The sequence below is a fragment of the Littorina saxatilis genome, linkage group LG2 (assembly GCF_037325665.1).
Source record: "Littorina saxatilis isolate snail1 linkage group LG2, US_GU_Lsax_2.0, whole genome shotgun sequence".
NCBI classification, from domain to species: Eukaryota; Metazoa; Mollusca; class Gastropoda; order Littorinimorpha; family Littorinidae; genus Littorina; species Littorina saxatilis.
This window is the reverse complement of record NC_090246.1, coordinates 9,159,521-9,183,647: the sequence shown is the minus strand read 5'-3', so window position 1 is coordinate 9,183,647 and position 24,127 is coordinate 9,159,521. Positions and strand designations below refer to the sequence as shown.

Sequence of the window (24,127 nt, the reverse complement as noted above, 5' to 3'; positions counted from 1 at the left end):
ATTGTTGGTATTCAGAGAGAGGCTACGGGACAATATCCTGCCATACAACCACTCCATATCGAGGTGCCTGTCGAGTAAGATGCCCCTGTAGCATGTCTTGCTCTCTCTACTTCTGTAGCCTTTCAAATCTTGTCTGGAACTCTTCCACTGGCTTCCAGAGTCTCAGGCACATGGCACTGGTTTGGTGTACCGCGGGGTGGAGAAGGGAGTCTTCTATGCCTTCGTATATAGATTATGTAATGAGGCTTAGCTAAGGGCTGGGGGGCTGCCGGTAGCTCAGTAGCTCAGTTGGTAGAGCACTGGACTTGTGATCGGAAGGTCGCAGGTTCGAATTCGGGCCGGGACGGACACGGGTCGACTTTATGTGCAGACCCAGAGACGGAAGCCATGTCCCACCCCCGTGTCACCACACTGGCACGTACGTAAAAGACCTCGGTCATTCTGCCTTAAGTACAGATGGCTAATACCACCTAAACACGCATACACTTGTGTATTTCATTAAAGGCCGTGAAGGCGTAAAACTCGAATTGCCATATAGGCCCATTGCAGAAACTCAAGTTAACAACAGCATTTCTACTCGGCGCGCGCGGTATGAGAATCACGGGTCGTAACTCTCTGGAATTGGTCATCCGCCGCCATGTTGGATGCCTTGCACGATCTCTGACAGTGCTTGAGCGTTGGGTGGCGACTCGACAAAAGTGAAAATGACACGTTGTGTGGCCAAAAACTGCAGTCAGCAGGCACACTTTAGGATCCCTAAAGTTGTTTACCATCAGGGTGACAACTGGAAGGAAGTTACTGAGCGGAGAAGACGATTATAACTGGTTATTTTTTGCTGTGTGCAGTGCGCTAATCAACAATTGTCCATCGGTTGTGCCTTTAGAGTGAACACTGTGATAGGATGCTTTGAAAATTATACTTTGCAGTAGTTACCTGAGCTGCATTGTACCTCATTTGCCTGTCTTGAGAGCTTTATGTTGTGAATTGTGGTGCACTGTCTGCATGGTAATTTGAGATAAAGAATAAATGAATGAATATAATAATGTATTCTTGCTTTACTTTTTATGTTGTGCTGTTGTGTTAAAAAGGCAGATCCCCTTTGGACTCATGCATGCACAGTTTTCTTCATTTTGTCTGCATACACAGTGAAATACGCAAAAAGAACAAGAGTGCAATGAAGAAAACTAACAAAGACGGCATCCAATATGGCGGCGCGAAGAGAGTATGAGCGGAGTTGTGCCCCTTAGGGCTAAAGCTAGCCGATCCATTTGATAACGTCACGCCGAGTAAGAAGAATGAATTGGACCTATAACCCAAACATGTATTATGTCCTTAAAAGGCGAAATATTTAGCCTGTAGGACATGAAGCATTCTCTCTTTCTTAGCTAAGGGACTCCACTCCCACCCCAACTCCCTAAAAACCATGTCGGTTAAGGTGGATTGGTGTGGGTGGGGGGAAGGGTGGGGTTAGGTTGTGAGGGGGGTGGGGGCGAGACAAGTTTTTTTTTATGGTTTGCTGTATAATTGTATTAAAGCTCAGAAAGTCGCAACTCCCTCAACCCCCCCCCCCCCTCCTCCCCCGCCCCACACCAAACCAGAGTCATATGCCTGTGGTTTGAGTTCCATCTCCCCTCCTGCTGCAAGGGAGATAACCTGTCCAAAGCAGGTAGGGCGGGCGTACGCAGGGGAGAAACGAAAACGTAAAAGGTCAATCGTCAACTCCCCCAGCCGACGGCCGCCTTACCTGCTTTAGGCAGGTCCTCCCCCCCCTCCCCCTACCCCCCCCCCCACCCCACCCCCTGTGCTGCCTACTCGTTCTTTGGCACTCTATTCAAAGCAGCTCACTTTTAGTTCTCTCTACACTGGCATGCAGTTTCTTTCACAACTGGACCAAAGGCACAGCACTGCTCTGTCATTCTAAGACATTTCAAAAGCACTGCCTTCGATTTTTGAAAGTCGAGAAGTTACTTCTGTGGTGGTGGAGCACTTTCACCGCATAATGTGAACGCCTGGACACCCCTGAGGGTGAGGGGGGGGGTGAACATGATTACCTGCAAGAGATGAATGAGCCTTTACATTTTCTCTCGCTCGTTCACTTTCGGACTCAGTTAACTGGAGTGTCAGAAAATTGTATCTTGCACGCGTGTTAATATTCTCTCCAATATGTGTTCAGATGTGAGTTCAAAATCAGAGCGAAAATATAAACTGATGTATATGAAAAGCAAATCTACTTTAATACCTTTACAGGTGGGGACCTCCATCAAGTACTTTTTTTTTGTATTAATAAATGATTGGGATAATTTTGTCACAATTAGACGTTCCCATAGCATACCTTGCTTTTTTGTTAATTGGTTATCAAGTACATTTAATTGCTAACAATCTTTTTGTTAATTCGTTATCAAGTACATTTAATTGCTAACAAGCTTTTTTGTTAATTCGTTATCAAGTACATTTAATTGCTAACAATCTTTTTTGTTAATTCGTTATCAAGTACATTCAATTGCTAACAATTTTTTTGTTCTTCTTCTTCTTCGTCGTTCACTAGATTTTTTTGTTAATTCGTTATCAAGTACATTTAACTGCTAACAATCTTTTTGTTAATTCGTTATCAAGTACATTTTATTGCTAACAATCTTTTTTGTTAATTCGTTATCAAGTACATTTAATTGCTAACAATCAAGTGTATTCGGTTGCTATCAAAGCAGGCGATTCTTCGGTGTAACATTGCCCTTACTCGGCAACATTTCAGTTTAATATCACCTTGTTTCTCGTTAGTCTGTCTTTGTGGCTGTCTGGTTGTCTGTCCGTGCCTGTCTGATTGTCTGTCCGTGCCTGTCTGATTGTCTGTCCGTGCCTGTCTGAGTGTCTGTCCGTGCCTGTCTGTCTGTCTGTCCGTGCCTGTCTGATTGGCTGTCCGTGCCTGTCTGATTGGCTGTCCGTGCCTGTCTGATTGTCTGTCCGTGCCTGTCTGATTGGCTGTCCGTGCCTGTCTGATTGGCTGTCCGTGCCTGTCTGATTGTCTGTCCGTGTCTGTCTGATTGTCTGTCCGTGCCTGTCTGATTGTCTGTCCGTGCCTGTCTGATTGGCTGTCCGTGCCTGTCTGATTGGCTGTCCGTGCCTGTCTGATTGTCTGTCCGTGCCTGCCTGATTGGCTGTCCGTGCCTGTCTGATTGTCTGTCCGTGCCTGTCTGATTGTCTGTCCGTGCCTGTCTGATTGTCTGTCCGTGCCTGTCTGATTGTCTGTCCGTGCCTGTCTGATTGTCTGTCCGTGCCTGTCTGATTGTCTCTCCGTGCCTGTCTGATTGTCTGTCCGTGCCTGTCTGAGTGTCTGTCCGTGCCTGTCTGATTGTCTGTCCGTGCCTGTCTGATTGTCTGTCCGTGCCTGTCTGATTGTCTGTCCGTGCCTGTCTGATTGTCTGTCCGTGCCTGTCTGATTGTCTGTCCGTGCCTGTCTGATTGTCTGTCCGTGCCTGTCTGATTGTCTCTCCGTGCCTGTCTGATTGTCTGTCCGTGCCTGTCTGAGTGTCTGTCCGTGCCTGTCTGATTGTCTGTCCGTGCCTGTCTGATTGTCTGTCCGTGCCTGTCTGATTGTCTGTCCGTGCCTGTCTGTCTCTTACGATTCTTTTCACTAAATTGAAAGAAACAAAGTATTCGACCAAGTAAATGTGTCAACCATAACTTTGTGCGTTTTATCTCAGTATTCTAAAAATGACATTTATGGTGTAAGTGCGTGCATCCTTTATGATATTTTTACATCAATACAAGAGTGTGATTAATATATGTCTTTTGTATTTGTAAGAAATGCATTAAGTGTATGTATAGAATGCATAGAATTGACACATCTATGGCACCCAGTTGTACGTGCTTCTTTATTCACCTGTTCGTGGCTTTCACACACACACACACATGTTTTCTGTCAAGACAGGAGTTTGGTGTTTGGTGTTTGGTGTTTGTGATGTCCTGTTTATCTTGTTTTGCTACCATGATAAAAGATATGTCGTGTTTGTTATTTACACTTCATCTTGTGTTGGTACCATGATAAAAGATATGTCGTGTTTGTTATTTACACTTCATCTTGTGTTGGTACCATGATAAAAGACATGTCGTGTTTGTTATTTACACTTCATCTTGTGTTGGTACCATAGTCAAAGGTGTGTGCATGGGTCTTTCTGATGTACGCTATATGCTGTGCTGGTACCAACTTAAAGATGTGTGGTGTTTTTGATTTCACTTTATCTTGTGTTGGTACTATCATGAAATATTCTAAGTGTTTCTGATGCATACTTTTTCTTGTGTTGGTACTAACTTTAAGATGTGTTGGTACCATCATGAAAGATGTGTGGTCTTTGTGGTTTCACTTTATTTTGTGTTGGTACCATCATGATAGATGTGTGGTCTTTGTGATGTACACTTTATCTTGTGTAGACACCATCATGATAGATGTGTGGTCTTTGTGATGTACACTTTATCTTGTGTAGACACCACCATGATAGATGTGTGGTCTTTGTGATGTACACTTTATTTTGTGTAGACACCACCATGATAGATGTGTGGTCTTTGTGATGTACACTTTATCTTGTGTAGACACCACCATGATAGATGTGTGGTCTTTGTGATGTACACTTTATCTTGTGTAGACACCATCATGATAGATGTGTGGTCTTTGTGATGTACACTTTATCTTGTGTAGACACCATCATGATAGATGTGTGGTCTTTGTGATGTACACTTTATCTTGTGTAGACACCATCATGATAGATGTGTGGTCTTTGTGATGTACACTTTATCTTGTGTAGACACCATCATGAAAGATGTGTGGTCTGTGTGATGTACACTTTATGTTGTGTAGACACCACCATGAAAGATGTGTGGTCTTTGTGATGTACACTTTATCTTGTGTAGACACCATCATGAAAGATGTGTGGTCTGTGTGATGTACACTTTATCTTGTGTAGACACCATCATGATAGATGTGTGGTCTTTGTGATGTACACTTTATCTTGTGTAGACACCATCATGATAGATGTGTGGTCTTTGTGATGTACACTTTATCTTGTGTAGACACCACCATGATAGATGTGTGGTCTTTGTGATGTACACTTTATCTTGTGTAGACACCATCATGATAGATGTGTGGTCTTTGTGATGTACACTTTATCTTGTGTAGACACCACCATGATAGATGTGTGGTCTTTGTGATGTACACTTTATCTTGTGTAGACACCATCATGATAGATGTGTGGTCTTTGTGATGTACACTTTATCTTGTGTAGACACCACCATGATAGATGTGTGGTCTTTGTGATGTACACTTTATCTTGTGTAGACACCATCATGATAGATGTGTGGTCTTTGTGATGTACACTTTATGTTGTGTAGACACCATCATGATAGATGTGTGGTCTTTGTGATGTACACTTTATCTTGTGTAGACACCATCATGGTAGATGTGTGGTCTTTGTGATGTACACTTTATCTTGTGTAGACACCATCATGAAAGATGTGTGATCTTTGTGATGTACACTTTATCTTGTGTTGGTACCCTCATGAAATATTTTAAGTGTTTCTGATGCACACTTTTTCTTGTGTTGGTACTAACTTTAAAATGTGTAGTGTTTGGGGTGTACACTTTATCTTGTGTAGACACCATTATGAAAGATGTGTGGTGTTTGTGATGTATATGGTATCTTGTGTTGGTACCATCATGAAAGTCGTGTGGTCTTTCTGATGTACACTTTATCTTGTGTTGGTACCATCATGAAAGTTGTGTGGTGTTTGTGATTTACACGTTATCTTGTGTTGGTCCTAACTGTAAGATGTGGGGTGTTTGTGATTTCACTGTATTTTGTGTTGCCACCAGCGGAGAAATGCAGTACGGGACTACTACCAGACCTGGATCAACAGAACCGTTCCCTACGTCATGGAGAATCTTAGTAAGTACTGCTTATTGTGGGCCCCGCCCATCTGTTTATGTCTGTCAGTCAAATGATACACGTGACCTAGCTGCAGCCAATCATCACCTTACGTTATGGATATTAACAGTCTCACAAATATTCGTTCACGATCGACAAAGATCTACATGCATATCTACTTTACTTTCTATCTGAACTTTTTTAGTTTTCATCTCACAGATTCCAAAGCAGGTAGACTGCTAAGTAACGATCCAAAATCTTCTCTTTCTTCTTCTCTTTTTTTGTTGGAGGGGGGGGGGAGGGGCGGGGGGTGCAGCACAAAAGCGCCTGAGAAGAAGAATACTCATTTATGACGTTTTGATCATACTCTTTTCTGTTCTTTTTTACTCACTGACGTGTTTAGTCATCATTAACCTTTGCAATAACCTGCCATTCTTGTTTCTTGATTCTCTTGTGATAGTCCATGTACGATGTCTTGTGGTCAATTTTAGGCTAGAGGATTCACATAAATGTACAGGGTGACCCCCCCCCCCAAAAAAAAAAAAAAAAAAAAAAAAAAAACCAACCCACAAAAATACAAATAACTTCCACATCTGTTGGCATAATTCTTTTATATTCGGTGTACATTACCTTCCGCTTATGCAAGACCGGTCTACAAAGTGGCAATGTTGTAGGTTAAATGATCTGGCTTTTGTGCAATTTTACAACAAAAACTTTCCAAATTGGGAAAATGCGACATAGTGGTGACCATAGTGGCATGTGTTTGTTCCAGGCTCGCAGGAGCAGCAGATGGTGCTACTGGCGATGGAAGAGATCATGACCAAGTCCTGTGTCCGCTTCATCCCCAAGAACAAGGAATCCGACTACATCAACATTGTCAAGTTTGAGGGGTCTGTGTGTAACGGTCCTTCTTCTTCTTCTCCTTCTTCTTTATTTAGTTTTTTTGTTCTTGTTCTTCTTGTTCTTTTTCCTCTTCACCTTGTTCTTTTTTCTTTCTTTTTTTTCTTGTTCTTGTTCTTCTCCTTGTTCTTGTTCTTCTTCTTTTTATTTCCTTGTTGTTGTTGTTGTTGTTGTTGTTGTTCTTCTTCTTCTTCTTCTTCTTCTTCTTCTTCTTCTTTTTCTTCCTCTTGGCTTAAACAATGTTGTATTTTTTTTGACATTTTCGTAAAGTTGTTGTTGTTGTTGTTGTTGTTGTTGTTGTTGTTGTTGTTGTCGTCCGAGTGACAAGTCATCAAAAGTTGTATGATGAATCGGGGTTCACCACGCGGTAGGAGAGGCGACAAAGACTTAAACTAATCTTGTATTTCAAATTAGTGAACGTGCGTGCTCCACCCTATTTGTCTGAACCCCTGAACACTTGTATCTTCTGTAAACCCTTATCACAGACGGAAACCATTTCCTCGCGCCCCCTAATTGGCGTAGAGGCGCGTCCCCCGGGTGGTGGATGGGGGAGCCTTCTCTACTAACTTCTGAGAGAAGGTCGCATCACTCTCGATGCCGTGAACCTAATTAGGATCTTTTTCTTGTTTCTTCTCTATTTCTGCCTCCCCAAAGTCCTTTTACTTTCCTTTTCTCACCCATAAAATTCTTCACTTTTTACCCTTGTTGAGTGGTTCTTGTATAGAATATAGTCAATGTTTGTAAAGATTTTAGTCAAGCAGTATGTAAGAAATGTTTAGTCCTTTGTGCTGGAAACTTGCATTCTCCCAGTAAGGTCATATATTGTACTACGTTGCAAGCCCCTGGAGCAATTTTTTGATTAGTGCTTTTGTGAACAAGAAACACTTAACAAGTGGCTCTATCCCATCTCCCCCCTTTCCCCTATCCCATCTCCCCCCTTTCCCTCGTCGCGATATAACCTTCGTGGTTGAAAACGACGTTAAACACCAAATAAAGAAAAAGGAAACCATTTGACAGAGTGATTTCCCGCTTTAGAACTGAACTGTATAAGCGATCCTTCTTCCTGTCTGCTACTGTCCTGTTGAATAAGCTTCCAGATAACATCAAACAAACTGATTATTATGAGTTATTTCTAATATGCTGACTGTTAGCAAATTATAACAGACATGTCGAGAAAAAAAGATATCAAGCATGAGCCTTTTAGGCGAATGCTGATATCGTTTGTGAGACATGTCTGTTATCATTTGCTAACAGTCAGCATATTAGAAATAACGGTTTTATTACCGTTTAATTCGACCAAAAGAACTTTCGAAGCGACCCCGCGAATTGGACAGAACAGCCGCAATGGGAACTGGAACGCTCCTACCTGATTATGCCTTTCAGTCAAAGAATTCTCGTGACCTGGGTCAGCCAATCTGAGTAACACACCTTACGTGATGAATATTCACAGGTCAAATGCGTTTGACACACAACATCAATCAATCAATATGATGCTTATATCGCGCGTATTCCGTGGGTACAGTTCTAAGCGCAGGGATTTTTTTTATTTGTTATTATTTTTTTTTATTTTTAATTTTTATGCAATTTATATTGCGCACATATTCAAGGCGCAGGGATTTATTTATGCCGTGTGAGATGGAATTTTTTTACACAATACATCACGCATTCACATCGGCCAGCAGATCGCAGCCATTTCGGCGCATATCCTACTTTTCACGGCCTATTATTCGAAGTCACACGGGTATTTTGGTGGACATTTTTATCTATGCCTATACAATTTTGCCATGTTGAACATGCGTTTCGGTTGCTTCGCTTTTTCTTGTTGAACAGAGAGCGACAGATTTAGAACCGACTCCAGACGGATGGGAAATGACGTAAAGATACATTTGACGTAAAGCGAGTGACCCAATTTCACTTGATTTTCCGAACTTTGATAATTTCGATTTCAAGTGAGCGAGTCGGCATTGCACACTCAGAGGATGGGCGGTGCCTCGCTGTTCCGTAAAGCACCCACCGACAAAACACGCTTTTCGGTATTTTTTAGATAAAGAGAGTATTATCTGACAGCATTTGAAGTGTCATTCTTTAGAATAAATCACACTGATATTGCTGATTTAAATTTTTACTTTGTCTTGTTCATTTTTAGCTTGATAAACAAAAAGGGTCCCTGCCTGAACGTTATAACATGTACAGGGTCACCTAGAATCCGTCCTGATTGGTCAAAAAGCCATATGGGGCACTGAATTTGTAATAAATTGGGTTATTTAAAAGATGTGTTGGTTCTAACGATTCTGCTGTTCCCTCATATATATGTACACATCTGATCGTGATTTTGAAATTATTCATTGCAGACTGAGGTTAAAGGATTAGTAACCTCAATGGAGATTTATTTAACAGACATTTGACTCTAGATCCCTCATCCACATGTAATTTTTGGCTCACGTAAGTGTAGCCTATGCGATCGTAACTTTGTCTGTCTGTGCGTGCGTGTGTGTGTGCGTGTGTGTGTTTGTGCGTGTGTATGTCTGTGGTAGAAACTCTAACATTTGAAGACGTCACATTACATTGACGTCACATTATGACGTAAGAGGGTGAGACGTCACGCGAAGGAAGTACTGAAAGTCTCGGTCATTATTATTTTGAGCGGGCCGAGACTCTGTTGGCAGTCGTGTCCCTGTAAGTAGGCTACATGCAGACAGACAGATCTAGATCTAGTGTCTCGCTTTCTTGCACAGTTTCACCTATGCTCTTTCTGTGTGTGTGTGTGTGTGTGTGTGTGTGTGTGTGTGTGTGTGTGTGTGTGTGTGTGTGTGTGTGTGTGTGTGTGTGTGTGTGTGTGTGTGTGTGTGTGTGCGTGTGTGTGTGTGTGTGTGTGTGTGTATATGTGTGACGGAGTGATTGAGTTTGTGTTACTGTTTGTCGATTTCTTACGTGAGCCTTGATGGCTTCGCCTCTTGTTATTATTTTGAAAATGCGCAACACTACTTGTTTCAATACTCATTGTATTATATATTGTCAGTCTCGACACGATAGCCTGTCAATATTTTCTTATTATGATTTTTTTTTGTTACCTCAGATGACCTTCTGTATGGCAAGTCAGTCAGCGAAAATATATTTATTTTTAACCAGTTGTATAGGTTCATTGCATCCAGTAAACGGTTTGTGTACTTGTGAACTTACCTTGTATACGTTTGTATTGACTCTGTGAGGTGTCTTTATTTCACATTGATCCGATTCGGAATGAATGTGTGTGTGTGTGTGTGTGTGTGTGTGTGTGTGTGTGTGTGTGTGTGTGTGTGTGTGTGTGTGTGTGTGTATGTATGTGTGTGTGTGTGTGTGTGTGTGTGTATGTGTGTGTGTGTGTGTGTGTGTGTATGTGTGTGTGTGCGTGTGTGTGTGTGTGTGTGTGTATGTGTGTGTGTGTGTGTGTGTGTGTGTGTGTGTGTGTGTGTTGTTGATTTCATGCTGCTTTTGCTGTTATTGCTTTTATATTTGTATTTTAGTAACTACTTTTTATTCCTTCTTTTCCCCGTTTACGAGTCACATAAACCTTTCCATATACGTTGTATTCGTCCGCCAAATCAGATATTCTATCGCTTTTTCCGAGCATGTTTATAAGCTTTGCTTGTTGTGCTCCATTCATTTCATTGACTGTACGCGGCATTGTTATTTGCAATGATCTGAATAAAATTGTTTAAACCACAAAATTCTCATCCCCATCGGAAAGCAGCTGGTACATCAGCCCGCGGTAAGCGTACAAATGAAATATGTTTGTTGTGTACGTAAAGGCTGGGGCGGGGGTGGGGGGTGGGTGGGGTGGGTGGGGTGGGGGGGGGGGGGGGCTCTAGGTGTGATCAAAAACTGATGGTTTACGCGAGGCGGAGTGGGCCTTTAAACATTATGGTTTTGCGCCTGGTGTGCAAGGTGTAGGGTCCGACTGTAGGGTGGGGGTTGGGGGGGGGGATCTGCTTTTGTCTACTGGTTCTCAGTAGTAGTAGTAGCAGTAGGCGGGAGAGCTGCATACCCCACTCCCAGCCCCAACCCGCACCGTGTCCAAGTGTCTGTGGTCCGACTGTGGTCATCTGCGGTAACAAACAAAACAAAAAGCATAATAAGAAAATATTGACAGGCTATCGTGTCAAGACTGACAATATATAATACAGTGAGTACGTACATGTTCAAGTTTCCCTTGCATTTACGAGAAAATGTGAGACAATGTGTTATACTCGTGTTATACTTTTTTTTTTTTCCCCAAATGCCACAAAAAAGTCTAGGGTCGCACAAAAAAAATAGGGTCGGTCGGGTTACCGTAAACAGACTATTTTTTTTTGTGGCCTAAAGTGAGCATTTTACGGGGAGAATTAAAGTCGATGAAACAGTTGATTTTCTTCCTCATCAGAACACTCAGTGGGCAAGTATTGTAATATTGCGGAGAGAAAAATCCAGTAACAAGAACAGACTCAGATGCTAGATCGTCTCCCCTTCGCAGTGTTATGATGCAGTCGCTAGGTTACATTAGCAACGGGGAGCCCGGTTAGCTCAGTTGGTAGAGAGCTGACTTGTGATCCTAAGGTAGCAGGTTCGACTCGCCGGGACGGACACGGGTCAACTTTATGTGCAGACCCAGATACGGTAGCCATGTTCCACCCCCGTGTCACCACAGTGGCACGTAAAAGACCTCGGTCATCCTGCCATAAGTGCAGATGGCTGATACCACCTAAACACACATACACTTGTGTATTTTATCAAAAGCCGCGAGGGCGTAAAAACTCGAATTATCATATAACCCATATCTAGTGGTCACGTGCAGATGAAGTCTTACTGGTCATGAATATTTAAGCCCAGGTCCCACTGTGACGAATTTTGACGGCGAACTACAACGATTTTGGATTCGTGGAGAAAATCGCCAAGGTTGTGGTTCGTATAACTTCGTTCTTGTTCGGCCGATTTTTCGCAATCATTCGTGGCAAACATCGTTGTGGCTAAATTATAGTAATTCGTTGTGGTTCGCCAAAATATTCGTGATAGTGGGACCTTAGCTTTACAATACTATACAGCAAGGTGACTGAGGGGTTTACAATGCTTTTCTTGTCAGTGGTTACTGCAGTCTATGTTTAATGTGCTGGTGAACACTCACCATAACGTTTGCAATTCGTTGCACTGTAGTCAGGTGCAGGTGCACCCTTGTCATCAAGTTTGCCATTCTTCACAATAGACAAATTACGAAAATAACTAGGGTTCCTATGAGTTGTGAAAGAGTGAACGCCCTTGATTTTAACTCGGACAAACATTGGAGGGGCCAATCACTAGCGAAGGGGTGTCGAAAACACGTGGACAGGAGCACGTGTGAAGTTATTTGTCCGAGGAAAAGCAAGGGCATTCACTCTTTTACAACCCATACCAACCCGACGGAGACATTATGAAAATCGTCTATTTGGCAAGGTGCGGGGGTACTCCATTCTACCTTGTGGTCAGGTGCAGGTGCACTCCAACCGCAAGGTGTGCACTTCTTTACCTTGTGGTCACTGTGAATGCAGATGCAGCAGCTCAGTGGGAAGGATTGGCGGTCAGCAGCACGTCATCCTGGGGGACGGTTGCTATGCCAACGGCATCATTCTGCACGAGCTGATGCACGCGCTGGGCTTCTGGCACGAGCATTCGCGCCCTGACCGCGACAACTACATCTCTATCATCTGGAGCAACATCGCGACGGGTAAGTGGAACAGCTCTATGGTGCCTTAGTGCACTCGGTGAACACTAAATCTGTCCACAAAATATGTCAGCCACGTACGGATGTATTGCTTACAGACGCTGATATCTCTTAAGGCCAAGATACACGATCGGTTTCGCATGTACGTTTGAGACGGACGGGTCAGACCTGATCGTCTCAGAGGAACGGAACGCTTGCCACACCATGCTCCTGAGACGTACGAGGTGAAGGTCGTTTTACCCCACATTTGACGTGGAAGTCTGCTGCATGGACAGCAGGAACAGGTCTCGAAGTTGCTGGTTTTTGTTGTTTTTACTTCCATGGTTCCATAGATTCCAACTCGTCGCCAAGATTCAGGTTGATGAGATATTTCGATGCCTAATCAAAACGTTTTGATGCTGAACTGACAGCCATTTGCAAAGTGGGTGTCGACTGAAAGACGTGCGCCCATTGGCTGGAGGATGCTTGCCATACGTTCGGAATAGATCCAGCTGTATTTCGAACGGACGGACCGAGGCGGATGCTGTCTAGAGTGTCAGACGTACGGTTCGGATGCCACACGATCGGTTTGTGGTCAGTTTCGGGCGGTCGGTCTCAAACGTACGTGCGAAACCGATCGTGTATCTTGGTCTTTAATGTGAACTCAAACATGTTACACACTGTTTACAGAAGTTGTATTGAACCTGTGCTTACATTTGGTTTTGTGTACCGGCACGGTTGGCCTAGTGGTAATTGGGGGTCCGCCCCGTGATCGGGAGGCCGTGGGTTCGAACCCCGGCCGGGTCATACCTAAGACTTTAAAATTGGCAATCTAGTGGCTGCTCCGCCTGGCGTCTGGCATTATGGGGTTAGTGCTATGACTGGTTGGTCCGGTGTCAGAATAATGTGACTGGGTAAGACATGAAGCCTTTGCTGCGACTTCTGTCTTGTGTGTGGCGCACGTTATATGTCAAAGCAGCACCGCCCTTCGTGGTCGGCTGGGCGTTAAGCAAACAAACAAACAAACATTTGGTTTTGTCTGTTGGTTTGGTGGTCTGAGCACCAAAAACCGCAATGTTCTTGACAGAGTGGTGAGAATGTGCAGTAAGATTGTGGGAGAGAGACAGATGATTTTGACTGAGTTGTATTGTATGGAAAAAAGAGTCGGGCGAAAGGCTGGTGTGATGGCGAATGATGAAACTCATGCGCTTGCGCAGTACTTCGAACGTCTGCAATCCGGGAGTAACATTGCGCCGGGTAAGGGGAACAGCTCTAGGTGGCCCAAAAGTGCACTCGGTGTTATGTCTTATGTATAGCCGTCTCTCATCATTGCGCCGGGTAAGGGGAACAACTCTGGGGGCCCTAGTGCACTCGGTGTTATGTCTAAATTGAGTTGTCCTTCATTAGGAGCAACATTGCTCCGGTTAAGTGGAACAGCTCTAGAATGCAGGATACCCTAGTGCACTCGGTGTAATGTCTAATGTAGACTTGTCCCTAATCGGGAGCAACATTGCGCCTGTTAAGTGGAACAGCTCTAGGATGCAGGATGCCATAGTGCACTCGGTGTTATGTAGATGGCCCTAGTGCACTCGGCGTTTTGTCTAATGTAGAGTTGTCCCTAATCGGGCGAGGGTGGAATGTAACCCAAAAAACTCTGTATGTCACTGTATGTCTGTATGTCTGTCTATCTGCCTTCCTCTGTCTCCTTCCGTCTGTCTGTCTCCCTGTCTGTCTGTCTGTGTCTTTCTCTCTCTGTCTGTCTGCCTCCCTCTCTCTCTCAGTCTGCCTGTCTCTCTGTCTTTGTCCGTCTGTCTGTCTGTGTGCCTCCCTCTCCCTCTCTCTCTCTCTCTCTCCCCCTCTCTCTCTCTCTCTCTCTCTCTCTCTCCGTCTCTGTTTTCTCTCTCTCTCAGTCTCTCTCTCTCTATTCCCCCCCCCTATCTCCCTTTTTATAATTTTGACTCATTTGATCCACCCACCACCTTTGTACTGCAGAGCACAGAACGAACTTTGAGAAGTACGACATCGCCACCATCGACACGCTGGACACGGTGTATGACTACGGGTCAGTCATGCATTACAAGAACAACACCTTCGCCAGGGACCGCAACCGCATCACCATCAACGCCACACAACCGCTGGCGCCGGGGGTGGAGATGGGACAGCGGGTCAAGCTGTCAGAGACCGACGTCATCAAGTTGAAACGTCTGTACAAGTGCAGTACGTGCTCTTTTTCTTATACAGTTGACCCCCCCCCCCTTTTTTTTAAGACCCCCCAATTTAAGACTTCCTCCCTTTTAAGACCTTTTTTGTTCACAACCTCTGTAAATTTACCCCATTTTAAGACTCCCTCCTTTTTAAGACCCAGTTTTCTCGACCTTTTTCGGGCATTTGTATTCGCCCGGAGTGGGGATCGAACCCCGACCGCCAGTGGGAGAGTCAACCACCCTCACCACAATGCCACTCCGGCTCTCCGTCAAGAAAAAGATTGGTCACGTAAAATAAGCTTTTGCTTGAGTTCGTGTCCTTGCTGCATGCTGTCAATTGTTTCATGTCATATAATTATTTGAAGAACATTTTGATTAAACAAAAGAAAAGATTTTCAAATGAATTTGTTTCTGCAGACATCACGCACTGTATGAACCCCGGCGTGCCGCAGAACGGGCTGAGGAGCGGGGAGTCGTTCCAGGTTGGTGCCTCTGTCTTCTTCTCCTGTAACCATGGATACCAGCTCTACGGCAGTAGAGGGCGCTTCTGTTTGGACCTTGGCCAGTGGACCGGAAACCTGCCGTCGTGTCTACGTCAGTAATATTAATTTTTATTTATTTCTCACAATTATTTAGTTTAATGCGTTGGTTGGTTTGGGAGCAGTGCCTGGTAGACAGGTTTTGCTAGTGGAGTAGACTGCATTTGAAATTGGACTGGATTACCAAATGAGGGTCCTTGGCAATGCCTTCACTCTCCCCCCCCCCCTCCCCCCCCCTAATGTTGTGAATGTACATATATCTTGTCTGTTTGCCGTTTACATCAGAAATGTGACTTTAAAAGAAATGTTAGCATATATTTAAAGTTTCTGTGGTAGTAGTAAGTACCTTCATTTACATCCGTAAGTGCCTTTTATTTATGTTATGAATCATACTTTTCTAGTTTTCCTTGAGTGGCAAATGTTGAAGGATGATTGAAAATACACTGTGTGTGGACGGATGCGTATGTTAGTTGATTCAACGCCCCACAATGATGGGCTTGGCAGCCTCAAAAAAAAAACAAAAAAAAAGTAAATTCAAACATCCCTGTGTATAGCGGACCCGAAGGGGGAGTTGCATATCTGTACCTACGATACCCGAGACATGTGCGGGTGGGTGACGGACACCACGGCCACCCTGAACTGGACGCTACATACCCGTTCCACTCCGTCCAACGGCACCGGGCCGATGGAGGACCACACCATGGGCTCGGCAGAAGGTATAGGACATGATAGACGAAGGGCAGACATCTTTATTTAGTTATGAGACCAAGGGTAGGGCGGATGGTGGCGAGAGAGGTAAAGGGATTGGGGGGGGGGGGGTCACAGTGCCGTGTTCTGGGCTGCGAGCAGTACGTGACAATGTTTAGCTCAGGTACCGTCGCGGCTGACGCGCCTCAGTTCCAAAGCGAACACTGCATCCTCTATTAAGGAAACTGCACCGCGCTGTTATGGACATCTTTGCTCACCTTCAAGGCAGACTGATATGAAAAGGTATAAGTTACACCGACCCTAGCGGCTAAGGCAAAGCCAAATGCTCTTCTCAAAACTATAGTGTCCGTGTGTGCATGTGTACATACAGATGACAAGTTGGAAAGTCGCCTTTGAGCCTTGTATCGGCTAGCTGTCAAATGTGTTTGCAACCACCTCTACAATTGGAAAAATATTCAGTTGAATAAAGGGTGACGCTCCAATGGGAAAAGGGAAGGACCAACGGTTTGAGTACGTGTCTATTTTTATTCTAGCTTTGGTGAGGGATATCAAATACTGTTTTTAAGTTTCCCCGTTTCCCCTGCCAGTTATAAATAGAAAAGTTCAAAGAAGGACGCACAGGATAACATTAACTAATAAACTACGAAGAGTAAGCAAAATACCTTTATCCATGAACGATTGTTCAGCTGTATTTATGAGCAGAAAAAATTCATTCATTGGCAAAGCGTAGTCTCGTGGGACAATGCTTGATGCCAATGAATGAATTTTCTTTTCACAGAAATGCAGCTGAAAACTCGATCATAATTTTCATACATAAAATTACTGCGTATGTAATTATATATGAATATGTAAATCTCATGTAACATGTTGTTTAAAACAACATTTTCTTTGATTCTCGGATGCAAAATACGGTTTAGCTGTTCAAGCCCATGCTCATGAATGAAGGCCATTATTGTACTCTGCACTACAGACTGATCATCATTGAGCACATTGACACCCATACTGATACGGAATCAAAAAACAAGAAAGGTATGTTATTCCAACGTTATATTTATAACAAAACAAAACGTTGCGTTCACTGATCGTCAATCCAGCGGTCTTTTAATGGAAGATTAGTCAACGTAGCGTTCCAATAACATACCTTTCTTGTTTATTGATTCTGAATTTTGGAACGTTGGCAGTCTAATTATAGCCCCCTTTATGCAAAGCATAAAACGGCTATTTAGGATTCGCTCTGGTTGTTTGTTTGTTTGTATCTTCAAGAGTGTAGACTGTATCTCTGGTACTCTGGGGTCAATTGAGCGCAAATGTGGTGAGTAGCTTGGAATTGTGGGGCCGTGGGTGTGTGCAAACAATTACGTTCCTAACGGTAGGCAAACAGAAGATATTAGCTTTACATTGGATTATAGGAAAAATTAAGTATGGGAAGAAGTTAGACTTACGTATTTTATTGGAATTAGAGTTAAACATTAGACAGAAGTTTATGTTTTGAATAATATAAAGTTGATTATGTTATACAGAAAAAGACCAAGGAAGAAGGATGCTCCCCGCCTTAAAAAAAACAAAACAAAAAAAAACAATCGGGCAAAAAATATGGGTTGAAGCATCCTGCATGCAACTGAGGTCATTTAAAATTAAAAAAAAAAAAAAAAAAAAAGCTTTACATTGGATTCCACACTGATACGGTGTGTGCAGGCTGGTACATTTACCTGGAGACGACCTCCGTCAAGCAAGGCGACCGGTCCCGCATCCTGTCGGAACCCATGATTTTCAACGACTCCGCATCCATGCGTGGCGGGCCCAGAGTCTGCATGATGTGAGTGATGAGCCACGGTGGTTTTTTTAAATGAAGAGTAGGTTTGCTCGTTGGTTGGTTGGTTGGTTGGTTGGTTGGTTGGTTATCATTTTTTATCTTCTCCAGCTAATACTGTTATTCGAGACCGATGCAATTTTTTTTTTCTTCTGAGTTCACATTGCAAGCTCATTACTTGAAAACTATTTTCAACCAGGTCTATCACTGTACAAAGAAGGTTTTAAAACTACGGCAAAGACCTGGGCATGCTGACGTACCAGCGTGACATGCGCGGGCAGCCCGTGCACGATTCTCTGGTCTTGACACTGTTACACTGATGCATCCTGTTATCACTCCCTCTGTTCAGGTTCTACTACTGTTTGCACGGCAAGGAAATGGGCACGCTCAACGTGTACCAGCGAGACATGAGCGGGTTGCCCGTGCACGATTATACTCTGGTCTTGACACTGTCACACTGATACATCATGTTATATTTTTACCGGACTAAGCTTATGTGTATGTTGAAACTGTTAGCGTTTTTTTCCTTTTTCTGTTCTTTTTCTTTCGTTTGTTCATGTAACCCCATGGGGTTTCCTGAAATAAATTCTTTGCCTTGCCTTGTTCAGGTTCTACTACTGTATGCACGGCAAGGAGATGGGCGCCCTGAACGTGTACCAGCGTGACATGAGCGGACAGCCCGTGCACGATTCCCTGGTCTTCACGCGCACCGGGGAGCAGGGTACAGACTGGATACTGGCCGCCATCACGCTTCAGCGACTCTCACACTTCGCGGTCAGTGGCTAGGAGAAAAAATAAATCCAAAAACAAAGAGACTGTCAACGTTCCAAAATTCAGAATCAAAAGAACAAAAGTGGCTAGAAGAGAAAGGAATTATAAAAAGTAAATACCGGCACGGTTGGCCTTGTGGTAAGGCGTCAGCCCCGTGATCGGGAGGTCGTGGGTTCGAACCCCGGCCGGGTCATACCTAAGACTTTAAAATTGGCAATCTAGTGGCTGCTCCGCCTGGCGTCTGGCATTATGGGGTTAGTGCTAGGACTGGTTGGTCCGGTGTCAGAATAATGTGACTGGGTGAGACATGAAGCCTGTGCTGCGACTTCTGTCTTGTGTGTGGCGCACGTTATAATTATGTCAAAGCAGCACCGCCCTGATATGGCCCTTCGTGGTCGGCTGGGCGTAAAGCAAACAAACAAACAAACAGAATTAAAATTTTTAAAAATTAAAAATGGTATATTCCGACCGAAGGGCTTGCGGAAGACGTTTTTATTTACAGTCGAACCTGTCTAAAGAGACCACTTTTGCTCAGTCCCTTGAGTGGTCTCTTTAGACAGGTTCGACTGTAAATAAAAACGTCTTCCGCAAGCCCTTCGGTCGGACTATACCAAAAGTGGTCTCTTTAGACAAGTGGTCTTTATGGACAGGTGATTTATATAGTCGTAAAAACCGTCGGGGATTCTTTGGGGCGGTCTTAATGGGCAGGTGGTCTTTATGGACAGGTGGTCTCCATGGTAGGTTCGACTGTATTTAGACAAATCTAAGCAACTTTTGAATAGTGCTAAAGAAGAAAAGTTGTTCAAGACGATTAGTACAAAAACGTCCTCCACCCGCCCCTCGGCGAGACTATAACGTACTGGAGCTGTTTCATTTTTAACAAAACAAGACATTCACGAGTACATGGTCTTTATAAAGAACAAACAGACGAATAAATAAATGAAGTGAAAAAGATATCTCAGAAATCGTGTGTCTTGCCAGAGACTGTCCACAACCAACGCTTTCTGAGATAAGTTCTCCCTTCATTTATTGGGTCCATGTAATCGTGAATGCCTTTTTTGTTACAATTAAAACGTTCCAGAACCTTACTATTCTTGTATTTTGATTCTTGGTTTTCGATCGTTACCAATCTGTCTGTTTTTGGAGGTGGAGAACGTTTGTCTGCCTGCGCTTCTGATTGTATTGTGAATGTTATATGAATGTTTACACTTCAGCGACTCTGATTGTATTGTGAATGTTATATGAATGTTTACACAGTTTCAGCGACTCTGATTGTATTGTGAATGTTATATGAATGTTTACACTTCAGCGACTCTGATTGTATTGTGAATGTTATATGAATGTTTACACTTCAGCGACTCTGATTGTATTGTGAATGTTATATGAATGTTTACACTTCAGCGACTCTGATTGTATTGTGAATGTTATATGAATGTTTGCACTTCAGCGACTCTGACACTATGCGGTAAGTGGTTGGGAGAGGAAATGTGCAGGGGTGGTAGGGGGAGGAGAGAGAGAGTCTGTCTGTGACTGTTGTGTAAATGTTTTCTTTTTAAGGAAGTACGAAGCACTTTTCAAAGATCTCTCTGTTTGTGAGAGCTCTTGTTCATTCAGGTGTATCTACAGCCGTCCGTCTGTCATCAGTTTCCGTCCGTGTGTGCTCGTCTGTGTCCGCGTGTGTTCGTCTGTGACCTCGTGTATTCGTCTGTGTTTGTCTGTATCCTAGAGTGTTCATCTGTGTCCGTGTGTAGGCGTATCACTGTGACAAATCATGACATCAATTTATGCACGTCAGCGCGTTGATCAACTCCCCAGTGATGTCTAAAAAGCTTTCAGGTGATTAATTTTAACGCCCACAAAATCGTTGAAAAACATGGAACTTCGTGGCGTATTATAACTGAATTTTCATCTACTCATGAGACATACACGTTAGTTTCGGTTCAAATTTTTTTTAAATTGCTGATTCGGAGTTAGCTTTTTGAGTTAGCTTTTTTGGTCGACTTCGATAGGAATAAAACCAAAAATGTTGTCAACAAGCTTTTAATGGCTAAAAGCTAAACAAAAACTCTTTGAGCAAGATTATCCGAAAGGGTGAGTGAAAAGAACTTGACGCAGATTCTTCCATTAACTTCAGATTCCTTTTGGCCAACTCTGACAACTTCAATCACTTATTTACGCTGACAAAGCCAATTTTTTTTTCACAGACCTGTAGCGCCCTTTGTCTGCACTTTACCGCCTCACAACAGAAAATGGTCAGCTCACTGAGGTCAAGGGCCAATACTCCCCCTTCACTATCTGTCCGTTGCTTGGCAACAACACTGTCAACAAGGAACCAGCTCCTGTCGTTGTCTCGGTTAGCCAAGATAAGACCTAATGGAGTCTCGAAGGCAACGCCCTGAAAACCCAAACGCTCGTTGTGACGCCAGCACAGTGTGGTTGATTACAAAACTAGGAACGGTTACTGACCGAACTATAACAGTTGTGGCTGTCTGGAGCAGTAAAACGTGGTGGTTTCACAAACATAATTATTGATCAAGGGGTTCCTGGCTAAGGTGCTGCTGATAAGACTTGGTCCAAACAAGTCAAGGGGGAAATGGCTAAAATCTGGATTGCTTCCCTTGTTCTACGTTTCTAACTGTTGCTTTATCACGAGACAAGTAGTTAACGGTAATGTAGTAAACTTGTGTTTGCAACTTTGCAAAAGTTCCTGTCTTGTGCAGGATGTCGCGGATATTTAACGACAGTATATAGATTATATGTGTGTGTGTGTGTGTGTGTGTGTGTGTGTGTGTGTGTGTGTGTGTGTGTGTGTGTGTGTGTGTGTGTGTGTGTGTGTGTGTGTGTGTGTGTGTGTGTGTGGAGGGGGATATGTGTATGTGCTTGAATATATTTTTCATGACGGCGAGTGTAGGCAATTTGATAGCGGCTATTTTTGCCCATTAAGAAGATTCTTTCTCTTTTTATGAGGAATTCATCCCTGTTTAACTGACTGGTTCATGTAATCACTTTTGGTACGAACAGTTGGACACATTTTTTATTTGTTTTGTTTATATTTTATTTACTTTGAAGCAGTTAACACAGTATGTGTGATCAAACGCCTGTTTCAGCCAGGGAATCTTGACATTTTATCACATTTTAAAACTTTCAATCGTTTGGTTTTTTCCTTTTTGAGCATTTTTGATTTACATCTCTGAATTATGTCTTGTGTCGAGCGTTCACAAAATAAGACCAACGGCAAGAAACGTTCATAGCCAGTTAACTTGTCTTGTAAACAACACAAGATACAAATTCAACCAAGCCTGTTAGGTAACGCCACGGTCGATTGCACGCCAAGATGGTGGGCGGAAACACGTGATCTCTCGTATGCGCATGTACCAAAATAAAAAAAATAAGCAAGGTATATTATAGGAACTTTTAATTGTGAAAAAACAAAAGGTTACGAAGAGACAGACGAACACGTAATATAGGGGGCCAACAGAAAATAAGTTTATCTGACAAATTGTCCTAAAGCTCGTTCGGAGGACACAAGCGAGACAGTGATTAATCATATTTTATTTGTTGTTGCTTTATATGTTGTCTTGGTATAATTATGTAGTCTGGGTCAGCCAAGACTACCTTGACATGGCAGTGACCTTATTTGTATTGCAGATTGTGCTGGAAGCGGTGAGAGGCAACGGGTACCTGGGTGACATTGCGGTGGATGACGTTCTTATTGGTCCATGCAACAGCCTCACGCAGCTAGACACCAGTAAGTACGAAGACACTGGTACATTTATCGTCAGCTTGATCGCCGCTTTTTTTTTTTTTTTTGTGAGCAGATAAACACTTCATGTCCCTAATAGGCTCTAGTTCCTGTGAGGACGTAAAACTTAAGTAACAAACCGCCGCTTTTACTCATGGTCACGTGACTCACAGACATGTATTTCGTATGTCATGTTCCGAATCCGGCGTATCTGTGCGTATTTTATGTTCTGAAAAGACCGATGATGCTTTCGTGTTCGGATTGTGGTTACATTTTGTTCTATTTCAATTTGGCATGCTGACCTCTCCGACATAAACTCTCTCTCTGTCTCTGTGTCTCTCTTTCTCACACACACACACACACACACACACACACACACACACACACACACACACACACACACACACACACACACACACATGCGCGACATATAGAGCACTTTTTCCATTGCCGTTCAAAATCTTCACCGCCCAAAAATCTAATTCGAACAAATCGTAATCTTTTGCATCCATTTCTAGAATGTCGGATCTCGTCAAAGGTTATGAAAAAAGCCGTGAGGGTTGATGGGTATTGATATGTGTGTGTGTGTTGTTTTTTTAACTTGTCTTGTGAAGAGAGAGAGAGGAGGGTTTTTTGTGTGTTTTTTGGCTTGTTGTCTTTCGACTGCTTAATAAATCTAGTTCGTGCATGCGTGAGTGCGTGCGTGCGTGCGTGCGTTGTAAAAAAACAAACGTCTGTTGATTTATAGTTTTCGCGCGTAAACGTCGTAGGCACGTACTATTACTATTTCCGAAGACAAAATTATAATTGTGATGACCTTGACTCGCCTGACTGACTTAATTAATACTGCTTATCTGTAGTACTATGCAACCAGAGCTATATTTGGGCTTCTCTTGTTGGCTTTAAAGCGAGGGGACCGCTTTGCCGAGATTCAAGCCAATTGTTAACCTAAACTTGTTTTAAGGTTCAGTCACGTTTGGCTGAATGTATTTTGCTGGGGAATGAAGATGAAGAGGAAGACGCATGTGTGTGTGTGTGTGTGTCACTGTGTGTAAGTGTGTCACTGTGTGTGTGTGTGTGTGTGTGTGTGTGTGTGTGTGTGTGTGTGTGTGTGTGTGTGTGTTTGTGTTTGTGTGTGTGTGTGTGTGTGTGTGTGTCCGTGCGTGCGTGCGTATGTTCTAAACAAAAATAATTCATGAAGACTTTGAGTCGCATTACATCGTATCCTGAATCCCACTTAGTTGTGAGAGATAATGATATTTTTTTCAGATTTGGCGCTTTTTTGTGACATATTTCTTCAGCAACTGAAGGGGAAAATCTTGTCTCGTTAAAATAGCATTGAAAGTACAGAGACATTCGAATTGCCGGGGAACTAAGAATGCCGGGCATCATGGTGTGTTAATTTAAAGTGAACACCCATATCATTATACACTATCGTGTCAACGAGTTCCACTTTAAAGGGATACGATTGATCTGACCATTTAGGGGGGGGGGGGGGGTCTGGTGAATTTGACGAATCTGAAAAATCTTTGGAATCCACTGTACCTTAATCTAGCCGCACACGGCACGATTTAATCCAAAACGCACCACAAGTATTAATTAAATCAAAGTGAAAGAATGCGCTTCGGGGCGCTAATTCTCTCGCGTGTTGGAAACAAAAAGTAGTCGAGAAGAGCCACTCGGCGGCAACGACTACCGCCCTATGTGACGCGGCCGCCTAGAAACAAGCATCATGAACACAAACAAGGGCAGTATGTCAGTGAAAGCAACCAAAACTAACCATTGCAAAGAGTGGTCTTTATTTGCCGATCCACGACATTTAATTAGGCGTTTAAAAGACTTCTCTTTGCAG

General features: G+C 43.3%; 1 protein-coding gene across 2 annotated transcripts in view; it reads left to right on the top strand.

Annotated features, from left to right (window-relative positions):
* The window catches only part of LOC138958141 (MAM and LDL-receptor class A domain-containing protein 1-like), a 75,123-nt gene that overhangs the window by 25,967 nt on the left and 25,029 nt on the right, over positions 1 to 24,127 (top strand). For both annotated transcript variants that reach the window (XM_070329221.1, XM_070329220.1), the window contains exons 5-13: positions 5,861 to 5,933; positions 6,685 to 6,802; positions 12,350 to 12,525; positions 14,494 to 14,718; positions 15,123 to 15,299; positions 15,799 to 15,960; positions 17,648 to 17,768; positions 18,371 to 18,536; positions 22,182 to 22,281. In XM_070329221.1, coding sequence (XP_070185322.1) covers positions 5,861 to 5,933; positions 6,685 to 6,802; positions 12,350 to 12,525; positions 14,494 to 14,718; positions 15,123 to 15,299; positions 15,799 to 15,960; positions 17,648 to 17,768; positions 18,371 to 18,536; positions 22,182 to 22,281 — 1,318 coding nt within the window. The remainder of the gene's footprint in view (positions 1 to 5,860; positions 5,934 to 6,684; positions 6,803 to 12,349; positions 12,526 to 14,493; positions 14,719 to 15,122; positions 15,300 to 15,798; positions 15,961 to 17,647; positions 17,769 to 18,370; positions 18,537 to 22,181; positions 22,282 to 24,127) is intronic.